This window comes from Anser anser (genome assembly GCF_964211835.1).
Source record: "Anser anser genome assembly, chromosome: 2".
NCBI classification, from domain to species: domain Eukaryota; kingdom Metazoa; phylum Chordata; class Aves; order Anseriformes; family Anatidae; genus Anser; species Anser anser.
Genome location: NC_139721.1, coordinates 50,680,067 through 50,698,949, shown reverse-complemented (window position 1 = coordinate 50,698,949; position 18,883 = coordinate 50,680,067). Strand labels below are relative to the sequence as shown.

Here is an 18,883-nt window from a genome sequence, read left to right as displayed (position 1 = left end):
TGGCAGGGGGTTGGAACTGGGTGAACTTTAAGGTCCCTTCCAACCCAAACCATCCTGTGATGCTACTATCTGAGCAAAGTGGTACAAAATTTCTTTGCTATCTCCAAGTTGATTGTATTACCCCTGGAAACTGGGGAAAGATATGATGAAAGGATGCATTTGGAGAAGGAATGATGAAAGACTGGAAGAGAAAACTTCAAGGCCAAACTGGGAGGCAGAATGAGTGTAGCGTTCAGCAGGGCGAATGGCAAGGACTCAGAAATGCTACAGTATGCAGAGCTAGCAACAAACTGACTTCTAATGCCACCTGTAGGGCTCTTTAATGCCACCTGTAGGGCTCTTTAAGTCATCAGTTGGAAAGTGTGAAGGATAGGAAGCTGCTGGGGACAGCTTATTCATCAGAAAGAAAGTCCAGGAACACCCCCTTCTCTCAAAAGGCCTATGGGTTCCTTTCATAGCTTCCCAAAAGATCTAGAAATGTGCTGTTCTGTCTAAAATACTGCTTTAAATATAGTCTTCAGTCATACCAGTCATCTTTGCCAGCAGTGAACAGTCTTCACATTCTGTAAATTCTTTGAGTACTTCGAGTACTTCCTGTTTAAGTCTATATATTCAAATTTTCTGAATATTAATTTCCATTGCCTGAAAACATGCAAGTCTCAAACTTATTAATTTAAACCACATTAAAGCCTGCTGTATAATAAACTACTACTTTTTTATATCTTTCTGATCTCTTGAGCAGCGTAAACTAGCTTGGACTTTAAGGTCCATGCTTCAGGTCAACAACTGCTATCAGTACTAAATCGTGCTAATAAAGAGGAACAGTGATGTTTTAGTTAATTCCTATAGTGAAAAGAAGTAGCTCTCCCAGAGCTATGTACTGGTCTGTTACCACGTTTAAGCACTCTGTGTATGTCCATATACCTATGGGAAGATAGACCATTTGTCATGCTTCATACTTAAAAAGATTTTTTTTTTAATGGTTGGACTAAGTCCTCTTCAATTTATGAAAGGCAGGCAATGATTCCCATTCTAAATTCTTTCTTCTCATGTCTGGGTGTGTCTGTACTAGTCAACTTCACCATGTGCTAATTCCCTCTACTCAAGCCTTGAGGCCAACATTCTGCTTCACATTCTCTCTAGCTACACTTGCTAAAACACCCTGCACATTCCACCTTAACTGAAGTGTTACATAAAGTGGTTTCCAGCAAAAGGAACTTAACTTGCTAAGTGCAGGCAGAACTCTTAAGTGACTGCACAACCTAAACTGTTTTCTTGTACTTTAGAGGGCTGTAAATACACACAAGAATCGTTAACTTAGAAAAGTATGGTCATGGTAAGAAGCTGCTGACAACCTAAAGCTGCGAGGTATGCTTAATATAGATGACACCTGAAGAGCCTAACTAGATGACCTTAAAACTGCTAGAGCTGGGATGAAATTTACAGGAAAGAGCGTGTGACATGACTTTCAGGTCTAGTAACAAGAATACTGCTACTGTCTGTGAGTTCAGTGTGTTTAACCACAGATTAGCCACTGAGCATTCATTTAATGGATCAGAAAAAGGTAAAGTTTGATCCTTCCATGTATTAAGCAAGTTTCTGGTATGATCTCAGGTGAAATAGTATGTACAGTCTGACCATCTCTGTTCAAGAAAGGTGGACTACATTAGATGCTGAGGAGAACCTATCTAATAAGCAGTAGCTTATTTACATTTGGTGCACTTACAAAAGACAATGACATCCCTGTGCTGTGTGTTGGGCTACATGTCATAGAAAGAAAACAATAATTTAAGCTTTGTAAGTCCTACTGGTTGGAAATTAAAATACATTTTTTCTATTAGTATTAATGTACTGAATAGGAGTGAATAAGGGCAGAAAGACACAACTAGTTTTACAGTGAAAGTTGATTTCTTTATGGAAGAAGATACAGGAAACTGTTGCCCATGGTAGCAGAGATTGGACTGCTAAAATAGAATTCACCTTTGTTTTCCAACTCTTATTAACAGCATTTACCTTTGTTTCCCAGCTCTTACTTACTACTATGAAAAAACATACTAAAATTAAATGTGCATCATCCATTCCAAAAGACTTTTTTAAAAAAAAGCTTTATTATACATATGTATTTTAAAGACTTCTATAAACTTGAAGAAATCCTCTATCACACATAAAAGTTCTTATTTTCAGTACTAAATTAATCATCTAAGCAAGTACGACTCAGAAATAGTAGATGAATGGTAACTGAAATGGCCGCTGTTAACTGAAACGATGTGTAGGAAACCATCTCACAAGCAACCTAAAGCTGGGGTAACCTCTGCATAGTACATGCATTGCTTACACAGAAGGAATAATCCAAACTCACCTTCCAACTCACGGAAGCTAAGAATTCTACTCTGCTTTGTAACAGATGGAAAAAAACAGCAGCGCTTTCCATGCCTAGAAATTTGGTCTGACAACTCAGTACTGAATATAACATTGACTTATTATCGCCCATTTATTTTTCAATAATAAAGCTTATGCCTTTTGAAGTATATGAAAAAAAAAGTTACTGTAAGCACAGAGAAAGCTAAGTAGCTTAGGTAAATTTCTGTGTTAATAGAAGCTGTTCTACCGCATTAAACAGCCATCTCCATTTTAATAGGTGGATGAGGATTATAATCTTCAATCTGAAAGTCTTCTGCCTTAAAGTCACAGATGTCGTCAACCTTACGAAGAAATCTGAGTTTGGGGAAAGGTCTTGGCTCCCTTTGAAGCTGAAATAAAAGCATGTCCTAAGTTTATTGTACATAGGTAATACTTGGAGGCAGAGATTTTATGTTCTAAATTTGATCTCATTAATCTCAATTCGGATTACACCATGTAGATTCTCCCCCCTCCCCAAGAAGACTTAAAGGCAAAAATAATACAGTTTGGCAGTATCTAATTTAGTATTTTGATTGGAAGCAGCAGTGTCCAAATGCACTGCAAGCAGTTTCAGTCTGTAGAGCAATTCTCATGGATGCAAATTAAATTCCTTCCAGAGGAAACTAAATTGGAAATTCTGACCCAGATGTGCATCCAATGTGCTGCAGTTTCTCATGGGAACATTAGGGCCCAAACCAATAACTAGTTCTCTGGATGGTTTTGAACCATATGAATGGTGAGGATGTTCACTCCGAGCAAAGTCTAATCAAATAAAATTCTAATTGTTTCTACTGCACCAAAATAGATCCTGAAGAAAATATACCCTTATTCAGCCAAATAGTAATACCGACTAACTAATGTGAATTGATGAGTTATCCTTTTCTGCTGTACTCCAAAGACATTTTATTTTGTGTTTATCCTATTAGGCAGAACAGCTTTCTAAGGCTTTGTAATGACGAAGTCAAAAGTAAGGTACAGATTCTGGGTCTCTAACTTGGTTCTAGAGCAGTACATTTCAATGTGGAATGGTACATTGATGTACATTTCAGTCATGTTTGTATTATATTTCTGTTTGCAAACAGAGGTGAACATAGGTTAAAGGCCAGTTTATTACAATAATACCCATTTTCGATACTACAATTATTAGCACAGAAATGTGAAGAAAAGACATACAAATGAGTATCTGCAAAATAGCAATTACAACACCAAGGTAACTTTGTATTGGATGAGCATTGTGGAAGATAAAAGGATACAAGAACACAGAGTAAGTACTTACTTGAATTTTTAGAGGTTCCACATGATTCAGATATATGTGAGCATCTCCTAATGTGTGTATGAACTCTCCAGGCTGAAGAAAAAGGAGAATACAAGTGGTCTTCAAATAGTCAGATTTCAAGAAAGCACAACATTACAATGCCTATGGTGTTGATTCTTAGCATCAAACAGCTGGCATGGAACTGCAGCTTCTGTACTGGATTACATTATCAAGACATCCTTGCGAACTTCAGAGGACAGTCTCTTCCCAGACACATGCATGGTTAATAAAAACATAATGAAACTCCCATTAACGTACTAAAAAATGTATCCTTGAAATCTTCCTTAGGAAACAGGTACAGTAACTGAACGGAGTACTACTGATCTGTTCACCCAGTTGGGAACAAGTGTGGCAGTGACATCCAGCTTTCTCTTCCACATCCTCAGCAAGTTAGGACTTGCTGAAGTTGTTTCGAACTAGCAACCTTAGTCACTACTGAACAATGTCGTTTGTGGCAATGGAGGTGTCAGTCACAGGCTACAGCATTTATCCAGCATCCAAATGAGTTTTGCAGGCTTGCAAGTTCTGTGACTTAGCAACCCAGAAAAGTCTAATTTAACTTAAGTTTTACTGGCTATTTTATCAACCTCTGACCAAGGTAGATGAGCCTTTGGATACATCACGCTAAATGCTGTATGTCTGACACTCAGAGATTACACTGCTACAGTACAGAAAGGGCAAGGAAAATTTCCTTGTACTTAGTCACAAAGGAACGGCATGGAGCTGGGACAGGGGAGGGTCAGGCTGGGTGTTAGGGAAAGGTTCTGCACCCAGAGGGTGGTCAGGCACAGGGACAGGCTCCCCAGGGCAGTGGTCATGGCACCGAGCCTGCCGGAGTTCAAGAAGTGTTTGGACAACGCTCTCAGACACATGGTCTGATTTTAGGGTAGCCCTGTGTGGAGCCCGAAGCTGGAATTGATGGTCCTTGTCGGTCCGTTCCAACTCAGGATATTTTATGATTAGTTTAGACACCTACCTTGAGTGGTCAAAATTGTCTGTCTTCAGAGGCTGCATTACTTCTCAACTAATGGTAAGTAGGGCAAAAAAATTTGAAAACTAAAATTTATCACTACCCATTATACATGCGTATTAAAAATCTATTTAATTTGCAATTTTATACAAACCAAGATATTAAAATACTTATTCAGAGCTCTGTATCACGTAGCATTTCTCATTGTAATATTTCACAGTGTGCTAGATTTTAAAAGCAAAAATTTGTGGATCTCTCCACAGGAAAAAAAGGAAACCATCAAAGCTGTGAGAGGAAGTGGTGGAGGGGGAAGAGCTACTTTATGGACATAATGTTATTTTTGCTTTTCCTAGTACTTTGGCCTATTTTTTAAAGTATGTCTATTCTCTTGCTGTGAAGTTTGATTCTTCCCTACTTGCCTATTTTAACTTAAGTTCCCTTTCGTGTTGCTGGTAGCAGGAGGATCAGGCCCAAATGGCCTTGCTATTTTAATTTTTAAATGCTCTAAAGACAAGGGGGTTCACTTGTTTAAGACTGTGGGCCACTTAAATTATTCTACCGAACTGCAAAATACAGCTCTGGAATCAGGGCAGTACCTATTTGAGTACATACTGCCATTCTACATAACCATCTACAGCAGGAAAAATAAACAAATAAATAAATAAATAAAGCCACAAAACTGAAATTATAGCAGGACGTTAGGTGGGCAGAACATCCAAATTGGAATCTTGACAGCAACTGCTGTGCTACTGTTCACTTACAACAAAATAACAAATTCTACAAAATTTAATCACTTGTATGCTATTATCCCTTAACGACAACTGCTCAGTTAAGATTTCTGAGTAGAGTACTGGAACAGGTCAGTTTTGACACGTTCATTTAAAGAGACCTGGAGGATCTCCTCTGTTTGACCTGAATTTAAGCATTCTTACACTGCTGATCCCAACTGCCAACCTCTTTTACACATATTTCAGCAAGATTTTGAAAAGTATGTTCATTCCATTTTTTTTGGACATGACACCAGAGTCTTATCTTTGTCACTCTTCAAACAATATCAGGTAAAAATGATTGACTAGCCTACCTTCAGCCCTGTGACATGGGCAATCATGTATGTGAGCAGTGAATAGCTGGCAATATTGAAAGGCACTCCTAGTCCCATATCTCCAGACCTCTGATAGAGTTGGCAAGACAATTCTCCGTTTAGAACATAGAACTGGCAAAGGGCATGACAAGGTGGCAAAGCCATCAGAGAAATATCTACAAATTGCAATACAGGAAGAAGGTGAAAAAAAGTCAAAACAGCATTAGTGTCATAAATGTAGAAAATGCAAAATCTGAACGAGCACTTGATGAGATATGGTAGACAGCAGCATCAAGCTGCACTATCATTCTGTTGCTTTTTCTCTTGTTTAAAAACACCTGCTGCCTGAGCAATTAAGACTGGGTCATGACAAGCTGTCTCCTGAGCTGTATGATTAGAAAAATCATAAACAGATATTCCACAGAACAGATTTATGCCATAATGCTGCACAGCAGTTTGGTTTTACTCACCTAGGTGAGCCAATTGATTTCACTAAAGGAAGGCATTAAGACTAAAATTAAGCGTGTACCCTAAAGCAACTTCCAACAGCTTCATCTTATGCTCTTCTCACTGCAATGTATCTTTACTGCTTGTTGATATAAAACTGAGTGATCAACAATAAACTAATTAGCAAACAAAAGATCTTTTGAGTGCTTATCTACACTTAAAAGTGAAGATAGTAAATTTACAGCTAGGTAAGTAAAACTTTAACCCGCTCCTGATATCGGAGAATGTTTAACCTTAAAAATACAAGCAACAGTGCGTGGAAACCTCTTTTAGAGACGAGTGGAAAATGCTGGGGGATTTTTTTGTGGGCATGGAACTACCGCTGCTGAAGTAAAACATACTCTAGCAGCAGCTCTTATTTAGAAGCAGCACTACAGAGTGAATAGGCATCCGGACAACGTATTTCCGAAGAAAATGATTACAACACAAATAATATTTTTGTTCTCTAGTTGCAAGGCTTTTTTATAAGTTTATGGTTTAATATATGACTGAAAAACAGACACACTGCTTTGGTATACTTTTTTTTTTTAACCTTTTTAACATAACTTCTGTCATTGGTAGCCATGTATATCCCTCACTCTAACCTGCTAAGAAAAACTTTGGAGTAATCGTTCAAAAATTATGAGGTCTGAACATGAGAACTAAGTAGAAAGAGAACCAAGCTGATAATCCCTGACCATTTTTATTGCATTCAGTGACCTACACTCCTGGTAGTTTTATGAAGAATAGCAAAGACACCAAGATGGAACCAATTGCTGACACAGTACTTAGAGCATAGGTTACCATACAGTAAGATAACATTCAACGGCATTCCCTTAACGTGTGCTGTTCAGTACCTTTGGGATTCCAAGCACACATAATGATTCTTCTGTCATCTGGATTGGTTTTGATCATATCAATCACGTTTTTCAGCTGGTCAACTCCTTGGTTGGAATAATCTGAAGAAAGATGCCAAATATGATCTAAGTCAGATAGATTCAAATCATGATTTATTTCCAAAGCCCAGCTCACACCCCACTGAAAGGTCATACCCAAATAACAGCCTCTGAAGATTTTCGTGGAACTTTGAAAGTGACTAGATTTATCAGTTTGCACCTTTCAAGTGTAGGCTATTCTTGGTCTTCCTTTGGGTGCTCTTAAGGCTTGTGAAATTCTCATGATGGTATTACAATACGTCCCACCATCTCTTGTGTGCTTTCAGTACCTTTAGCACCCATTGAAAGGGGAACATTCCTATTCAGAACATTTTCTTCAAAGCATCAACAACTAGACATTTTTTAAGACCAAAAATGAAATCTGCATGAACACTACCTCCCAAAAAACAATGGTTACAGGACAAAAACATTAACTGTACAAAGCATGTTACTTCATCATTCATGACGACTTGTTACCTAAACAGGATAAAGGCTGTACTGGAATGAGCAACAAGATAGTCATTCTAGTCATCTAGTCATCCACATTATTCAAAGTAATTCTCCCATTGCACTTCTGGATTAAGACGTCTTTGTCTGTAGATGTTAAATTTACATGCTACAGACCTCCTTAAAAATATACATATATATTTATGTATTTTACATCCAGACCAGTAACATGGAGTGCCACGAATTCTTTGAATGCTCAAAAGGAGAAAGTTTTCGGCAGGTGAATATACACATCCATCTGGGAGCCCTGGGAGCAGCAGTAAGGAACTCGGGAGAGCAGGTTATTTTTTCACCAGCCCTCCCAGTCAAAGGGAAGGGGATTGAAAGGTGCAGTCAGATCCAGCATTGACGTTTGGCTACTTAGACCATGGGACTTGCCTTGAGAAACCTGGGGGCTGATGAGGTCCACCTATCAGAGAAGGGGAAGATCACCTTCGGTCATAGGCTTGCCAAGCTGGTGAAGAGGGCTTTAATCTAGAGTTGCCAGGGGAGAGGAACCTCAGCACATCCCACTCCTCCTGGTTTGATGCCAGTGTCAAGAGAGATGCCCAGAGCCTGGAGAAGGGTCACAGGTCAGCAGGAGAGCACCTGAAAACCCGCATGAAGGAATTCCAGCCACTCCAGGCAGTAACTTAGATGTCTTTATAGCAGTGGGAATAAATAAGAGGAGTTAGAGATGTACATGCACGTGCTGGGCTACAACCTCACTGGCACTACAGAGACAGGGTGAGACAGCTCCCATGACTGGAGTGTTAGGATGGAAGGATACAGGCTCTTCAGGAAGGACAGGCAGGGGAGGAATGCCATACTGCACCTCGTTCTCACCAACAAGGAGTGTGAAATTCAAGGGCAGCCTTGGCTGCAGTGACCATGAAAAGGTGGAGTTTAGGATCCTGAGGACGGCAAAGAAAGAGCACAAAAAGCTCACTACCCTGGATTTCGAGAGTGCAGACTCTGGCCTCTGCAGACTTGGCAGAGTACCGTGGGACAAAGCCCTGGAGGGAAGAAGGTCCCAAGAAAGCTAGTTAATATTCAAGGATCACCTCCTCCAAACTCAGGAGTGATGCATACCAACAAAGAGTAAGTTGGGCAAAAATACCAGGAGAGCTGCATGGATGAACAAGGAGCTCCTGGCCAAACTCAGCTCTAGCCACATAGCCCAGGTCCTAGAAGGCAAAGGCAGAGACTGGGAGAATGAAGAACCGCCCACTGTAGGAGAAGATCAGGTTTGAGACCATCTAAGGAACTGAAGGTTCAAAAGTCCATGGGACCTGATGAGATGCATCCACAGGTCCTGAGGGAACTGGCAGATAAAGTTGCTAAGCCACTGTCCATCATATTTGAGAAGTCGTGGCTTTTTTAAAAAGGGAAAAAAGGAAGACCCAGGGAACTACAGGCCAGTCAGTCTCACCTTTGTACCTGCCCAGATCATGGAGCAGATCCTCCCTGAAACCATGCTAAGGCATATGGAAAATAAAGAGGTGATTGGTGACACCCCAGATGGCTTCACTAAGGGCAGATCATGCCTGACAAACCCGGTGGCCTTCTACAGTGGGGTTACAACACTGGTGGATAGGGGAAGAGCAGCTGACATCACCTACCTGGACTTGTGCAAAGTATTTGACACTGTCCCCCATGATATCCTTGTCTCTAAATTGGAGAGACATGAATTTGATGGATGGACCACTCGGTGGGTAAGGAATTGGCTGGATGGTCGCACTCAGAGAGTTGCTGTCAATGGCTCAATGTCCAGGTGGTGATCAGTAACAAGAGGTGTTCCTCAGGGGACAATGTTGGGACTGGTGCTGTTTAACATCTTCTACGGTGACAAAGACAGTGAAATTGAGGGCACAAGTTTGCCGATGACACCAAGCTGTGTGGTGCAGTTGACACACTGGAGGGCAGGGATGTCATCCAGAGGGAGCTGGACAGGCTTGAGAGATGGACATGTGCAAACCTCATGAGGTTCAACAAGGCCAAGTGCAAGGTCCTCCACCTGGGCCGGGGCAATCGCAAGCACAAACACAGGCTGGGCGGAGAATGGATTGAGAGCAGCCCTGAGAAGAAGGACCTGGGGGTGCTGGTTGATGAGAAGCTCAACACACACTAACAATGTAATGCAACCCTATCCTGGGCTGCGTCGAAAGAAGTGTGGCCAGCAGGTTGAGGGAGGTGATTCTCCCCCTCTACTCTGCTCCCTGAGGTAAGACCCCACCTGGAGCACTGCGTTCAGCTCTGAGGCCACCAACATAAGGACATGGACCTGCTGGAGTGAGCCCAGAGGACCATCAAGGGGATGACGCACTTCTCTGATGAAGACAGGCTTAGGGAGTTGGGATTGTTCAGCTCAGAGAAGAGAAGGCTTCAGGGAGACCCTACAACAACGTTCCAGTACCTAAATGAGGCCTACAGGAAAGCTGGAGAGAGCCTCTGTCAGGGAGTGTAGTGATAGGACGAAGAGTAATGGCTTTAAACTAGAAGAGGGGAGATTCAGATCAGACATTAGGAAGAAGTTCTTCACTGTGAGGGTGTTGAGGCACTGAAACATGTTGCCCTGAGAAGCTGTGGATGCCCCATCCCTAGAAGTGTGTAGTGAGTTTATGTGGCAAGGTTTTGGTAGCAGGGAGGCTGCAGGAGCGGCTTCTGTGAGAAGAATTCAGCAGCTGCCCCGTGTTAGATAAGGGCCTGTTTCAGCAGGCTCCAAAGGGACCTGCCGAACCAATAAGTGATGTTATTTGCACCTCTGTGAGAGCAGATTTAAGAAAGGGAAAAAAACACAAACAAACAAAAAAAAACTTGCCGTGCAACAGCAGCTGGGAGAGAGGAATGAGAGCCAGCCCTGCAGCCCCCAAGGTCAGTGCAGCAGGAGGGCAGGAGGTGCTCCAGGCACGCAGCAGCAGTTCCCCTGCGGCCTGTGGAGAGGCCCCTGGTGGAGCAGGCTGTCCCCCTGCAGCCCATGGGTCCCACACGGAGCAGATCTCCACGCTGCAGCCCGTGGAGGAGCCCCCGGTGGAGCAGGTGGATGTGGCCTGGAGGAGGCTGCGGCCCATGGAGAGCCCCCGCAGGAGCAGGCCCCGGGCTGCAGCTGCAGCCCGTGGAGAGGAGCCCACGCAGGAGCAGGGGGCCTGGGGGGAGCTGCCGCCCGTGGGGGACCCATGCTGGAGCAGTTTGCTCCTGGGGGATGGATGGACCCCGTGGTACGGAGCCGTGTGGGAGCAGTTCTTGAAGAGCTGCTGCCTGTGGGCAGCCCCCGCAGGCTCAGTTCGGGAAGGACGGCATCCCGTGGGAGGGACCCCACGGGGAGCAGAGGCAGAGAGTGACCGTGAGGGAGCAGCACAGAGAAACGTTACGGACTGACCGCAGCCCCCATTCCCCGTTCCCCTGGGCTGCCTTGGGGTAGGAGGTAGAAGAAAGTGGATGGGGGGAAGGTGTTTTTTGTTTGCTTTTTTAGTTTCTCACTGCTCTAACTTGTTAGTAATGGGTAATGAATTACATTAATTTTCCTATGCTGAGTATTTTTGCCCATGACAATAATTGTTGAGTGATCTCCCTGTACTTATCTCAACCCTTGAGCCTTTTCCATCATATTTTCTCCCCCTTTCCCTTTGAGGAGGGGAAATGAGAGAGTGGCTGTGGTGGAGCTCAGCTGCCCACCTGCATAAAGCCACCACAAAGTGTCCAAGGCCAGGCTGGATGGGGATTTGGGCAGCCTGGTCTAGTAGGAGGTGTCTCTGCCCATGGCAGGCGGGTTTGGAATTTGATGAGCTTTAAGGTCCCTTCCAACCCAAACCATCATTCTATGATTCTATGATCTAGAGCTCACAAGGTCATTTATAAAAAATAAATTTCCGTAACATTCAGTGCCAGAAGGGAACTTTCATCTCGTATATCACAGGATATTACAATTCACCCACTGACCATTGTGCTGGCTGATTTTAGGCTCAATATCAATTATATATGCAATTCACTGGAATTAACTTACCAGCAGAATGGATTCCAAAATAAAAGAGTCATTAGTTGTTATTCATTATTCTGACTCATGCCAGTGAATCAGCATGGTTGGTAACTAATTTTTTCTAATAACTCTTATTGCAACACAACACCAAATTATAGTTATAGGGAGAGACCCAAGCTGGCTGGGAAGCAAGGTAGTAATACATAATTAGCATCTCAGGGATTTCTTCTGCCAGCAGCACTGTGCCAGAAGCCTTTTCAAATGGTTTTGTTAGCTCCTGAAGCTAATTACCGATCCATTAGTAGCAAAACATAACAAAATCCATTAGCAACAAAAGTTAAGGGTATTTATCTTGTTCATTTTTGCTACACTACGTCAGGCCTCAGTCCTTTTAAACTCAGTAATGCAAAAACATTTCTGTAAGTTTTTAGACTTGTCAGTTCACCATTTGGATCACCTGTGTTAACATAAAACTGTACTCTGCCAGTGGTCAACATGCCAAAATTAAGTACAGTATCTATATCTTAATGTCAACTTTGCGAATGCATTGACAAGAAAATACAGGAAAAAATATAATTAACCATTTTGATATTCTACATGAGTTAAAAAAAAAAATCACACCAACCAGACAGGGATATTCTTTTTTTTTTTTTGATTCTTTTTTTTTATGGCAGTCCTTCTAAGTTTTTGTATGTCCTCTGCTTCGATGATTTAGAAAGAGCCATCCAGACACTTCAGAGTAAGTTTAATGGACCAGTTCCACTGAAAATAATATCAACAGATATTGCATCACATCGTAATTTGTTACAGCTATTCTATCCACAGCATCATCAGCTGTGGATACATCCTACATAGTTCCAGCTGCAAAATGGAAATACCTTTCTGTTCCACAATCTCCCATGGTGCACTAACATCAGCTCCTGCCAGCACAAGTGCATCACGGAATTAGGATCCTGTGTTAGCATTCAGAGTGCAGTCTGTGTTCCACTCCAATCAAACTGAGCTAGCTCACATTTCTGGATTGCAATACAGATACCTTTCCATCTATCAATGCCCATGCCAATTCTACATTAAAGTAAAATAACACATGCCTTATGATTCCTCTGTTCTACAAATGCCAAACTACAATATACAACACTGCTTCTTTCAGGATAATTAGATTCAGTTAATTAAAAAATAAAAAGCAAAACTCACCCTCTCTGAGATTATTCATTCTGGTTTTCAGTTCACCCTGTGAACAGTCCTTTTAACAACAGTCCAAACCATCCACAGAATTCTGGAAGCGAGGTGCTACAGTCATCTCACTAAGCAATCAAGGTTGCATTTTTATGTGATTACCTGTGTGCATATCTTTGTATTCTGCTCCAAAGTGCCTCCACTGGAAACCATAAACTGGTCCCAAGTCCCCCTCCTCTCTGGTGCAAAAACCCTGCTTATCCAGGAATTCACGTGATCCATTGGCATCCCAAATCTTCACACCCTTTGCAGAGAGCTCTTTGGCATTTGTCGAACCCTACAAAATACAGACAGTACAAAGTCTACCTTCTAATCCCAGCACAGACGACATGACCCAAAACAGCTGCATTAAGCTTTGCCATTCAACAATATCTCTCCACCTTTAACATAAAGGATAAACAGTCTGATTATTATACTAGATGCTGTTCTTGCACTTAGAATAAATCTTATGAGTAACATACTAGACTGAGGTTTGAGATGCTATGCTTCTGTTATTTAACTCAGGATTATTCTAACTGTGAACACACAAACAGTACAGTCTCAAGGTCACCTGCAGTATATCAGTTCACATGCACATCTACAGAGAAAAACATTTTGCTTTTTAGATGGATATAAGTAAACAAAAAATGTATGGCCTAGACATTGTCTTTCCCAAGCCACCTATAATGAGCTTAAGGTCTTAAAATCCCTCTTGTTAGCATGACAAAAATTAAAAATGTGACAAAATGACCTGGAGTCATGCAATAATAACCGTTGAACAATGAGCTCCTCAACAAGTCCGAATCAGCAAACTCAGAAATTCAACACAACAAGTGTTCTGTTTTGGGGAGTATCTAGTCTTTTATCTTTGGAAAAAGGATACTTAAAAAAAATATGCGTGTACTTGAGTATTGCTATTTAGCAAATGGCTAGGTAGATTTTCGCACACCAGTTAAATGTCACAACGTATCAAGAACTCTTGTATAGCAACATATTCTCTACAGAATTTTAGTACTCTAACTAGAGCTATTAGCTCTATTAGGTCTCATTTTTTTGCTGCTAAAAAGCCTAGTGTTTACATCAGTCTTACTGCATCTGTGGTTCCTCACTGCTTGTTTCTATTCAAATCAATACAAACTACCTCAACATTAAAAAGCAGATCATTAAATTGTTTACAAGCTACTTCATATTATTATTTCTTATGCAAACGCTACTAAAAGAGGCTATATTAGGCTTTCCAACTGCAGAGTATAGCTAAAATAGCACAAGAACTCACTGTATGAGACTATTTCCCTTCAAAAGAAACAGTCCAAAAAAATTTAATTTGCAACAATGCAATAGTCTTCACTAAAATACACGGCATGTCTTGAAGATAATGGTCTTGTGCATGCAGTGTGTTCTGCTGTATGAACAGAAGCACCCGCAGTCATCCCAAATTCCTTAACCTATTCCATACCAGAAAGTTGTTTTGACATTATTCTCAGGCGTGCTACTGATAGAGACATCCAAATACTGAACCTTGATAAACCACAGCAGCTCCTCCAACACGCCTTTCCAGAACACTCTCTTGGTTGTTAGCAGTGGAAACTGATCTGAAAAACAGATACAAGGTGTCAGAGATGATCACCAATTTGTTAGGGTGAACTGACTTAGGGTTTTCTCCAGAGGACAGTGTCCTCATCTGATACTCAGGAGTTTGGAGACAAGGTAAGAAGCTGGGGAAGGATGTGTAATGCTCTTATTGGGACCAAGGAAGGTAAGAGCCTGACTTTTCTTTTCCTGGAGCAAAGTGCAGCAACAGATGGAGGCCGATGGCTTGCAGAGGGGGATTTTGCAGAGCGCCGCTGATAAGACACTGTGGGGCAGCATGCGGGGCCGTGTAGGCCTCATATGTAGAAAGTACAAAGAGGAGGCTTCGGATAAACTTTTATAGGATAACCAAACCTATTTCAGAGGAGGCTTAGGGTAAACGTTTATAGGATACACAAACCTATTTGACCAGTTCTCCCTCCTCTGCCCGCATGGCAGGAAGGTTCCCTCCCCATCTTCCCCGCTTCACCACCACGCCCAGGGGCACTGCCACCCCTCCCCGCGATACCAAAAACATTGCCGGGGGTTGTCCCCGAGCCGTCGCAGCCTGGACAAGGGCGAGGGGGCTGCAGGGCTGCCCCCACACACCTCCGCAGCCCCCCGGGGCTCCCCCGGCAGAGAAGATGGCGCCCGACCCCCGGCGCTGCGGGGCGGCCCCGGGCGGGGCTGGGGCCGCGGGTCCCGCCTCGGTGCCGACCTCTGAGGCTGTAGCGCGCCTGCATGCCGAAGACGGAGATGGTGCCGGTGCCGGTGCGATCGTCCTTTCGGTGGCCGTGCTGCAGGATGTGCCGGACCTGCTGCAGGTACTGCGGCTCGCCGGCCATCGGCTCCAGGCCATCGGCGGCCGCGCTCGGCGGCTCCCCCGCCGTAGGCATGGCGGCGGTGGGCAGCCCGGGCTGTCCCTGCGGGCTGGGGGGGGCTCCGGCTCCGGCTCGGGCTCTCCCCAAGCCGCCGGCCTCCTCTCGCCCGAGCACGCCAAGTTTTGCCTTCCCGCCAAGCAGCGCGGAGGAACGGGCGGAGCAGGGCTTCCCCTTCCTCCCCCCCCCCGCAGTGGCCTTCCCCACGGCTTTGCCCGGGACCACCCGGGGCTGAGGGGGGCTGAGGGGGGCTGCGGACCCCTCCAGGCCCGCCGGGCTCGGCTGAGCCCCCGCTGCTCGGCAACTGGCCGTGGCAGCCCCTGTGCCGCCTCCAGTGGCCCCCCCGGAGCGCCGTGGCCCCTCGCCTTGTCGCCCAGCCGCTAGTGAGGGCTGCAGGGACAGCAAAATGGTGTCACGGCGGGCACAGTCGAGTGACTGAGTTGCCGAAGGGACCCCAAGAGAAATCCTCAGTAGCATCCCCCTCGCACGCACCCAGACAGGCCTTTCCCGAAAACCTAACCGAGCCTGTGCACCAAACTGTCCTGACTTTTTACTTGTTCCACCCCACGGGCAAATTAATCCATCTCCGGTCTCTTTCGTAGCAGGCAGTGCTGAGCTGGGTAGGACAGAAGGCTCCGGCCTGTGCTGGCGGGCTGCAACGCCTCAGGAGGGATCGCTCCAGCCTCAATACCCAAAGCCCCGAGTGCAGCCCGGCACCTGCCTCCCTCATCTCCTGTGAGATGCTCCTGCATCGCCATGTCCCATGCACAGGCTTGCCTGCTGTGTTACACCCACCCGTGCTTTTACAGCTGGGCTCCTTTTCTGCCATACCTTCTCACCAAGGGTAGCACCCGGTGCTGGATTTTATTGAGTTTCATCCTGTCGATCTCAGCTTCTCTCCCCCATTTTTCAGCATCGTTTTGCATTCTGACTTGTGCCTTCTGAACTGACTGAAATGATTCCTGATGCAGCGTCATCTGAGATTTTTCTAGGTATATTTTCTCTGATCATCAAAACAAACTCTTCCCTGAATATTTCTTCACTAGTATGTCTTAGAAGTTGAGCATTTCCTAAGAGTCACTTATCTCTCAGATAAAACCCAACTTTCTAACTACTGGTGTGATTACAGGAGTTATGACTACTAATCTCTCAAGATTAGGATCCTGCAATACAAGCGTATGTAATGGAGGTTGAATGGAACAGAGGACTGTTTACTAGAAAACATTGCTTCTTACTGCAGGCAGGTAACCATATCTTTCTCACTATTTAAACAATGAAATTACAATTTTTCTTGTGTCTCGTGCATGGTTTTGTACATTTTGAAATGTATAAAACTTAATTAGCAAAGACAGTTGAAAATGGTGATAACCATGTGCCAAAAATTCTAAGAAATGTCGGGCACAGTAAATGAAACCAAATTACTTAGAACTCTGCTTCTGAGAGATGTATCAGTACTTAACCTTTATTATAATTTGCAAATACCATGCAAGCTAAAGTGTATAATGTAGGAAAAGACAAACATCTTTTCTGATAAAGGATTCCCTGTTAATTATGGCTCCAGAGGCAAACTACAAGTAAAAAAGTGCCAAAGGCAGAAGACTTACTCATTACTGCATATTCAGAAAAGTCAATTAATGTGCGTTATAAACATCAAAAGCAACTAGAAGAAGAGATGGAAAGTTTTCATTGGAAAATAATATGCTATATGCATATGGAAATCTGGTTGATTCAGACTTAGCTGAATGTGCAACATCTGTAGGGACCAATCTGGAAAAGGCTTAAAAATGTGCCTGAATTTAAGTATGCAAATAGGAATTATTTGCATGCTTAGAGCTGATTATTTCCTTAAGTCTTTGCATAAACAGGACCATAGCTGGTTATCAAAGATTACCTAATTTACAACATAAATAATATTTTATTTAAACAAGTGACACTTAAAATGGTCTTGAATTTGTTTTCCAGTTAAAAGATTGCTACAGTCATCAGTTGCTAGCTCATACGTCATGGTATTTATTAAGCAAAATTGTATTTATATGCAGCTGCTTTAACCATAGGCATTTAACAATTAGCTGTACATCGAGCTAAGGAGTATTTCACCTAAGGAGAGTATACTGGATTTCAGGAAGTAAGATTTCACACATCTTCTTTCCTAGGAGAAAAATAAATAAATATTTTATTTTTAATCTGAAAGATGTTTGACAAATAAATATATGGGGAATGTATCAGTGTCCTGTTGCAAAAACATACACAACATGAAAAACAGGCCGAAGTGGATTTTTTTCTCTTTTTCAGTTCTTGTAGAGCTTCCCATTTTCTTGTGGAGCTTCTGTTTTTTCTTTCATCATACTTCCATGTGCCCTGAATTTGTTGTGCAAACGGAACATAAAATGGTATTGCAGTTTGGAAATTAACACCACTTACTTTTCTCGGGTATGAAATGCATATACAAAATGTGTTGCACAGGCAATTCAGGCTAAAAATTATAATCAGACTAAAGAAATTAATTTTGTCATCATAAGGACATGAAGATTAGTCTTATATGATCTGAAAGAGTATATATTATCAATAACTATAGAAATTACAGAGAATTTTGAAGGCAAACTGTATATCAACTGTGGGAAAATTTTATTTTGTATGCTTACAAATATTAAAAACTATGTATTTTAAATATAATATAATTTCACCAACATAAACCTAATAAAAATTCGTGGTGAGGCTTATTGTATTCTGTCTAAATTTTGCAGGCCAGGCCACCTCAGCCTCTCTGATGGACGACATCTCATCTGTTTAAAAATTGTGAGTCTGACCTCAAATAATGACAGTCAATAAAAAAACACTGACATTTTCTTTTCTTCATCTATTTTGTTAACTTTAATCCTTTTTATTTTCCTTCAGAGACTTCTACATGCATTCAGGTTATGCTTCCCAGCTTCATTTGCTAAGATGAGGCTGTCGGACACTCAGTGACCTGAAGAGGAGCCATCTCTGAGTCTAGTGCCTCTTCAGCAGATCCGTGGGACGCTGCAGTGCTTGTAGGTCTGCACTTCTTGTGGCTCTGGCCTCTAGGAGTGCCATTTGTGAGCATAGGTGGCTGCCTAAGCTGTGCATGACAAAGCTCCTCACGTTTTCTCCAGGTTTTGTGGCTAGCCCCATGGCAGCATGGTATCACCAGTAGCATGATACCACCTAAAAAACACACCATCTTTCCTGGAGTTTCCCCATGGGGTGAGATAACGTGAAGCAATGTTTGCCACTGCCTCTCTGGCCTCGTTCCTCCCTCCCCATCTGGAAACCTCTTAAACACGGAGCGAGGCCTCCATGAGCAATTCCTACAAAAAATGGTTAGAAGGCTGTGGGAAGGATTTTCCTCTGCACACTCCTACAAGTCAAACTGCAGACTTGGTTAACTGCTACTCTGAGCAGAGCACTGCTAATGTGCAAATCTTATGGCAAAGCAACTCTTTCAAGTCAAGATGCTGGTTCTAACTTTTCAGTCCTTTATTGTCAAAAATAACATGGAGCATGCTCTTAAACACCACCTAAAATAAAAAACATAATGAATAGTGGTAATT

General features: G+C 42.9%; 1 protein-coding gene and 1 long non-coding RNA gene across 5 annotated transcripts; one reads left to right on the top strand and one right to left on the bottom strand.

Moving 5' to 3' along the window:
- Window positions 1-2,086: 2,086 nt before the first annotated feature.
- TYMS (thymidylate synthetase) lies at window positions 2,087-15,854 on the bottom strand. Of its 3 annotated transcripts, XR_014578833.1 has the most exons (8): window positions 15,152-15,848; window positions 14,383-14,456; window positions 12,988-13,162; window positions 7,110-7,211; window positions 5,767-5,942; window positions 4,692-4,739; window positions 3,677-3,748; window positions 2,684-2,750 (listed from the first exon to the last, which is right to left on the bottom strand). XR_014578833.1 is itself a non-coding variant. In XM_083821877.1 (7 exons), the coding sequence occupies exons 1-7, from the start codon at window positions 15,786-15,788 to the stop codon at window positions 2,613-2,615; spliced, it is 1,374 nt and encodes a 457-aa protein (XP_083678003.1). In that variant the 5' UTR covers window positions 15,789-15,838; the 3' UTR covers window positions 2,087-2,612. The 3 variants fall into 3 exon arrangements, 2 of the variants coding, with proteins under 2 accessions (XP_083678003.1, XP_083678004.1); XM_083821877.1 differs by lacking the exon at window positions 4,692-4,739 and having other exon boundaries at window positions 2,087-2,750; window positions 15,152-15,838; XM_083821878.1 differs by lacking the exons at window positions 4,692-4,739; window positions 5,767-5,942 and having other exon boundaries at window positions 2,087-2,750; window positions 15,152-15,854.
- On the top strand, window positions 15,120-18,874 carry LOC310893234. 2 transcript variants are annotated; one of them, XR_014578835.1, is made up of 5 exons: window positions 15,120-15,257; window positions 16,225-16,303; window positions 16,441-16,555; window positions 18,056-18,107; window positions 18,207-18,874. It is a non-coding gene; the product is annotated as an uncharacterized lncRNA (long non-coding RNA). The 2 variants fall into 2 exon arrangements; XR_014578834.1 differs by lacking the exon at window positions 16,225-16,303.
- Window positions 18,875-18,883: the final 9 nt, after the last annotated feature.